At 50.4% G+C, this 7,042-nt stretch overlaps 1 protein-coding gene across 1 annotated transcript; it reads right to left on the bottom strand.

Moving 5' to 3' along the window:
- Positions 1 to 430: 430 nt before the first annotated feature.
- Positions 431 to 6,181, bottom strand: KCTD14 (potassium channel tetramerization domain containing 14). Its single transcript, XM_038568505.1, has 2 exons — positions 6,025 to 6,181; positions 431 to 1,296 (listed from the first exon to the last, which is right to left on the bottom strand). The coding sequence occupies exons 1-2, from the start codon at positions 6,091 to 6,093 to the stop codon at positions 628 to 630; spliced, it is 738 nt and encodes a 245-aa protein (XP_038424433.1). The 5' UTR covers positions 6,094 to 6,181; the 3' UTR covers positions 431 to 627.
- Between the last annotated feature and the right edge of the window lie 861 nt (positions 6,182 to 7,042).

Below are 7,042 nucleotides of genomic sequence, written 5' to 3'. Positions count from 1 at the left end.
TAGGTGAGGCTTTAAGGAGGAAGCTGCTGCAACTCACTAGGCAAGCACAGTGGAGTCAGTTGCAATGAGTGGAAAATCCTCAACAGGGAAATAATTAATGGGGGGTGGGGGCAAGCCTCCTAGACCACCTTGGAAGTTGCTTGGTTTGGGGTTTTGTGTTGTTGAAATTAAAGAATGATGGCCTTTATTTTTTAAGATTTTATTTATTTATTCATGAAAGACACACAGAGAGAGGCAGAGAGACACAGGCAGAGAGAAGAAATGGGCTCCATGCAGGGACCCCGATGCGGGACTCCATCCTGGGACTCCTGGGTCACGCCCTGGGCAGAAGGGAGGCACTCAACCGCTGGGCCACCCAGGGATCCCAAGACGGCCTTAAAAAAATTTTTTTTAAGATTTTTTTATTTATTCATGAGAGATACACAGTGAGGCAGAGACACAGGCAGAGGGAGAAGCAGGCTCCCTGTGGGGAGCCTGATGCAGGACTCGATCTGAGGACCCAGGGATCACAGCCTGAGCCAATAGCAGCGGCTCAACCACTGAGCCACCTAGGCGGCTTTTGAAGGCGACTTTTAATTTCATAAGTCCCCCCAGAACCCTTAACAAACTGTCCCCGCCCCCTAGGGATCACCACCAGCTGAAGATGAATGTATAAAAGTAATTTAAATACTTGGCCCGCAATGTCCTCTCGGAGTACTGTTCATAGTATACCTGGTACCCCCGGGCCTCAATGTCCATCTTCACGCAGTCGAGGAGGTCCTTGACCTGCGGGGCCGCCTTCCAGGGCCCGAATTTGACCACAGACCTCTTTTCGCCCTCCAGGATGCGCAAGGCGTCTGCGCACAGCGCGGCATCCTCTTCGGAGCGCACGGCGCACACCAGCACCGCGGAGCTGCGTGCAGCCACCGCCTCGGCGCGGGCCAGGTGCACCATGAGCTCCAGGTTCTCGCTGTAGCCTGGCACCCGCAGCAGGAACTGCTTCCGAGCCACCTGCTCCCCAAAGATCTGTGGCATATCCTCCAGAAGCTTGACCAGAGGCTTGATTTCGTAAAACTGCGCCTCACGGTACACCTCCAGGATGTGGTGCGTGGGCAGCCGCTCGCTGCGCAGGTAGTCCAGGATGGGTCCGAAATAGGTGCCCGGGCGATCGATGAAGAGCCGGCCCTCTGCATCCGTGCAGGCCTTAGGTGAGCTGGAGAACATCTCTGCTAGCTTTGAACCCGGGAGTTTTCTCAGGGTGCCCACGGTGGTGGTGTACAACTCTCCTCCTACATTAAGCTCCACGACAGGAGATGCCTGAGGGCACAAGAGGCAGAGTGAAATAGCGGTGTCCCCTTAGGGAGCTCATGGCTTATTTTCATCCATAGGATATTACAGAATATTAGTCCAGGAGGCTGCTATGGAAGCAAGTCCCAGTGACAACGCTTGCAAAGCCTGTGGCCTTTGGGAAAGCTTTTTCCCTCCCTCTGCCTCAGTTTCCTCATTTATAAAATGTGGATATGGAACTGTTGTGAAGTCAGAAATTCCCAAGGTAGGATGCTCAGATCTAAGATATAGTAAAAAAACAAAAGTGGGGGGGGGTATGGTTTCAGAGAGGCTGAGAAGCCATACACGTGTTCATTCAAGGAAGCATTTCTTGGGTACTTACTGTGTGTCCACATCCTGTGGTGGGAGTTGGGAGTACAAATTCTTTTTTTTTTTTATTTTATTTACTTATTCATGAGACACACACACACACACAGAGGCAGAGACACAGGCAGAGGGAGAAGCAGACTCCATGCAGGGAGCCTGACGTGGGACTCGATCCCGGGTCTCCAGGATCATGCCCTGGGCTGAAGGCAGACACTAACCGCTGAGCCAGCCAGGCCTGCCCATGAGAGTACAAATTCTTATTTAATATAGGTCAGAAGTTCTGATTAGCAGCTGGCATGACTTTGATTCTTTAAGGGAATTTGTTTCAAACAGATATTTTTCAAAATATGGGCCAGTAGATAGTAAATAACAGGAATATCCTTGGTTCTGAAAAGGTCACTAACACCAGATAATAATGGTGTATAAAATGGGCCTCATAAACTTTAAAGTGTGATGCCAATGGAAGTTGGTCTACAGAATTTGTAGAGGCCTCTTCTCTATGCCAAACCTTGAGCTGAGCACTAAGGATGTGGGTAAGACCCACGTGGTACCTGCCTGGAGATGCCCACAGGCCAGTTCGAGGGGGACGTGGAAACAAACTGCATTTGGGGAATACTGAGGGCTGCCAACAGACCTAATAAAGATACCATGAGATTATTACGTGTGCGGTGATACACTAGTTGTTATCCTTACAAACCAGCTTCCTGAATAACTTTGGCTGTTTAAAATGGACTCACGCAGTCAATAAAATACGTATGTGCCAGGTGCCTGGTACACGCTGAGGAACAAGCAGGACAGTTTCTCCACTCATAGTCTAATAACTATGCAAAGTGCTTTACATTCAATCTTTAATTCAATCCTCACAACAGTCTGTTGAAGGATGAATTAAATCCCCATTTTATCGATGAAGAACCTAAGGGTTAAGGAGCTGAAATAAATTGCCTAAAATCAAACCAGCTATTAAGTGTTGACTCAGAACTTGAACTGGGGGCCAAATTACCCTGAAGCACTTGCTCTTTGTCCTGACATCAGCTAGGTTTCAACTTTAAATACCTCCACTCCTCATTCCCTTAGTTAAAAGCCTATTACATCCAGGCCTCCTCCTGAGCAGATGAAGAGGGCACAGTCCCTGCCCTCAAGGAGCTCGAAGAGGAGAGAGGGAAACAGAGGGCTTCACCGCGCAGGCGCAGGCGCTGAGAGGGGAGACTCAGAGGCTCTTCACGTGGATGTGTGTTGGAGGCTGTCAGGGAAGGTTTCCTGGGTGGGTGATGGCTGCAGCCACAGAAAAGACGGAGGCAGCATCGGAGGGGAAGGCTTATATTTCCAACCTGAAGACTCTGCCACAGGTCACCTGAGAGTCAGGAGGAGTGACAGGGTTCAGGAATGTCCTGGATGCTCATTTAGGTGTGACTTCATTCTCAACTTGTCTGTGGGCTCTACCTCTAAGATTAAAGTACTGGAATAAAGAGAGCCAGAGGCAGCCAAACTGCTGGGGAAGGAAAAAAAAAAAAAAAAAAAAAAAAAAGAACTGAGTTGCCATGGAAACAGCTCCTACCGGGAACAGTTCTGCTGGCTGGAGCGGAGAAGGGAGACCAAGAGGATGCATTCTGACAGCAGCAGAACAATACAGCCGGGAGAAAAATAAATGGAGAAACTGTGACTTCCTCTTTCTCCCCTAAACCTCAAAGCTCCTGGGCAAGACTGTTGGGTTAACCCTGAAGTGGCTCTATAAAGCAGACAGGTGCAAAGTTACAGTCTTTAACCCTTGAATGGATTCATGTGCTCTCATCACTCCTGTGCCACTGAAAGGTCACAGGTGCTCTTGAGGTCCCTTTGTTACAGGCGAGGAAAGCTCAGAAAGATGGGTCATACAGCTAGGAAGTGAAGTCAGAGCTGCAATCAAACCCTGTCAGTGTGACTCTGGTAGAGGATGGGGGTACCCCTCCCGACATCCAGTCCCACTGCTGCCGGTAGTTAGCAGTGTGTCAGAGTAAGCTCGCTTTCTTCTGTGGGCTTAAGCCTCATCATCTATGAGATAGGGAGGCAAAATGGACAAAGAGAGCTCTAAGTCTCTTTGGCTCTGAAAGTCTAATGAATCCAATCACTTCAAATGTTGTTTCTGAAGCTCATTTCCAGATGCTTCACCAAACATCTTCCCACTCTGATATTCTCACGCCCATTTCTTTGTTTGCCAAATAAGACCTCTGTCTTGTTCCCAAACTTCTTAATTCTGTCTCTCTTTTCCCTTCTCTCACTTTCTCTTTTTTAGGATTTTATTTATTCACGAGAGACACAGAGAGAGAGGTAGAGACATAAGCAGAGGGAGAAGCAGGTTCCCTGAATGGAGCCTGATGCGGGACTCGATCCCAGGACCCCAGGATCACACCCTCAGCTAAAGGCAGACGCTCAATCACTGAGCTACCCAGGGCCCCTCTTTTCCCTTCTTTTGTCCCCAAATCTTCCAATTTCTTCGGAAACCTTAGACCTCCTAACTCATTCACAAATACTATAGTTATGTTTCTAGCAGATAAAGACTTCTTTTCCACCCCTCTCTGGACCACCTGTTCATTTTCGTGGCTCCTCTTCCCTACCTTTTCTACCTACCAGTCACCCTGCTGAAGGATTCCTGGGTAAGAAAGCCTATCTCAGGCCCTGTGTGCATGGGCTAGGGAAACATGATCTTTAGGAGCCCTTGCTGGGTATCAGGCCAGCACTGGCCGTGAGGGGACAGAGATGAATCAGACAGACCTAGCTCTTACCCAGTTGTAGTCTAAAGGGTCACTACACACATACAAATGCCCTGTCAAGCATTCATACATGTCCTTAGGTTCCTTAGTAGAGTCAATGGAGGGACATCTCCACTCAGGTTTCCCAAGCCCCTCTAGATCTCTCCCCACCCCAATCCTGACCTTTTCCATTGTTCCCTATTTCGGTCATCTAGCCAGAAATCCAGATTATAATCTTGTAATCTGCTCCTATCCTCAACCTCCTCCCACATAGGTCGTCAGTAACCAAGTCCTGGTGATTCTAAATTCTGGCCAATTCCATGGCTCCCTGCTCCCTGGAGTGCCTTTCCCCAGTCCAGCCTCTGAAACCAGAGTAGTTTTTCTGAAATGCAAATCTGATCTGGTCACACCTTGCATTAAACACTTCTGTCACTTTGCATTTCTTTCCAGATAAACTCAAGATACTTTAATAAGGTTAATAAGCCCCCTTGCAGCCCTGACAATCAACTACCAGAACCACTCTCCCCCACCCACCCAGAGCAGACTGGTCCCCCTGGCCTCCAGGACTTGGTGCATTTGCTGCCCACACTCCCTTCACTTAGACTACTCATCCTTCAAGTTAATTCCTCCAGAAATCTTTCTAGATGGATTGTCTCCTTGTAATCCTACAGGTCTGTGTACTTCCACTGTCATGGTAGTTATCTCTTATAGTTCCATTTGTTCATCTGTATCCCCCACTAGGCTGTGAGGTTCCTAAGGGATGACTATTCCAGATTCATCTTTATGTCACCAGTACCTACTACAGGGGCTGACACCAGGATGATCAATAAATGTTCAATTGAGTGGAGCTTACCTGCTGCACTGATTTACAGGAGCAACTGGTATTCTGATAAAAACCAGTCTTTCCCTATCTGGCATCCTGCACTATGCTGGCTCCTCTCTTGCTCAGTAATTCATTGAGACATTTATTGAGCACTTAGGGCAGCCCTGACACTAAGCAGGTGACTTTGTCAGCCAACCACAATGACATTGCCCTATGGGAAAGAGCCACAGTGTCCTCCTGCTGGATCTGCTTTCCCTTCCTACAAGTCTTCAGAATGGCACCTAGCCCAGGAGAGATTGGAATGTTCTTCTCCTGGAGTGCCCCGGGCCTTTTCCTGATCCACCCGGCAAACTCCCCTCAACCAAGCCCCGGATCAAGGCAGGCAAGCAGGCAGACTCCAGATCCTGCCAGAGGGCAGGGGCAGGCTGGAGAGGATGGGGATGTGGTGGGGGCGGGAATGATAGTCCCGCAGCCTTTCCTTGGGTCTTTTGCTCCCAGGAAGAGGAGGGACAGTGGAAGAGCCGTGGACTAGGGCAAGCCAGGGGACTGAGGGAAGACACAGAAAACAGCTAAAACAAAGACTCAACAGTGAGGAAGGAGACAAACAAAGGCGGCCACACAGGAAGGAGGGCAAAGAGGAGAGCTGGACCCAGGCAGATGGGGAACGGGCAGCGGTGGCCGAAGGCGAGCAGAGCCAGCACCAGCTAGAGGGGGCCAGCGTCCAGCCAGAGGCGCGCCCAGGGGCTGGCGGACTCGGCGCGAGGGAGGGACGCACGGAGGACCCTGAAGGGAGCGAAGGCAGGCCGAAGCGCGGACAGGGCGCCGGGCCGGCCGCGCACTCACCGCCGGCGGCCCCGGGGCGGGGCAGGCCTGGCTGGGCCGCAGGGAGCGGGGCGCCGAGCTCAGACTCATTCTGGTCCCGCAGGTGGCTGGGCGCCCGGCCCAGCCACGTGCGAGGTTACCTGCCGCTGGTGGCGGAAGTGCACCCTGGCTCCCCGCCCCCGGGTGGGGCAACCTGGGCCCAGGGTGTGGTTAGAGCCCGGGGTTGACTTTGGCTCAGCCAAGCAGGCGGTGGACCCTTGGGCCCAGTCACTGACCCTCCCTCCCAGGGGATTCCCAGAGGCAGAGGGAATTGACCTTGACAGCGGGAAACTTTCTACTCTCCACAGTCTCAGGGGGTGAAGCATCAACAGCCCCCGTTTTACAAATGAGGAACGTGAGGCTCCAAGAGATCGGGTGGCCAGTGTAGAATATTTACCCACTTCAGATCAGCTGCTAAAAGTGCAAAACCTGACCAACGGCGGAAAGAACTAAGATACCCTTTGTGTGGATTATTTGGCTTGTTAAAACATAACCCTAAGGAGGGGAAGCATAACTCCTCACTCCTAAAATATGGTCTGTGCGGAGTGACTTTTTTTCCAAAGGACAATATGGAAAGTAAGAAAAAGAAAAGTGACAAACCCTACTGTGGCCAGGTAACCGAGGTCAACCTCAAGATGATAGTAAGTACCCTTAGTATGATGGGGTGAATATGGCACTTTAGCTCTGTGATCTTCCACCCCAAACTCATAAGCCCAATCTAATCATGGGAAAATCCTCTAACAAATTCCAGTAGAGGGGCATTCCACAATATACATGACCAATAATCCTCAAAACTGTTAGAGTCATTAAAATAAGGAAAATCTGAGAAATTGTTGTAAGTAAGAAGCCTAAGGATGGGACACCTGGGTGGCTCAGTGGTTGAGTGTCTGCCTTTGGCTCAGGTTGTGATCCTGGGGTCCTGGGATCAAGTCCAAGTCTGCATCAAGCTCCCCACAGAGAGCCTGCTTCTCCTTCTGCCTGTCTCTATCGCTATCTCTGA

This window comes from Canis lupus, chromosome 21 (assembly GCF_011100685.1).
Source record: "Canis lupus familiaris isolate Mischka breed German Shepherd chromosome 21, alternate assembly UU_Cfam_GSD_1.0, whole genome shotgun sequence".
NCBI lineage: Eukaryota > Metazoa > Chordata > Mammalia > Carnivora > Canidae > Canis > Canis lupus.
The sequence above is the reverse complement of the archived record's forward strand: the minus strand, read 5'-3'. Positions and strand labels throughout refer to the sequence as shown.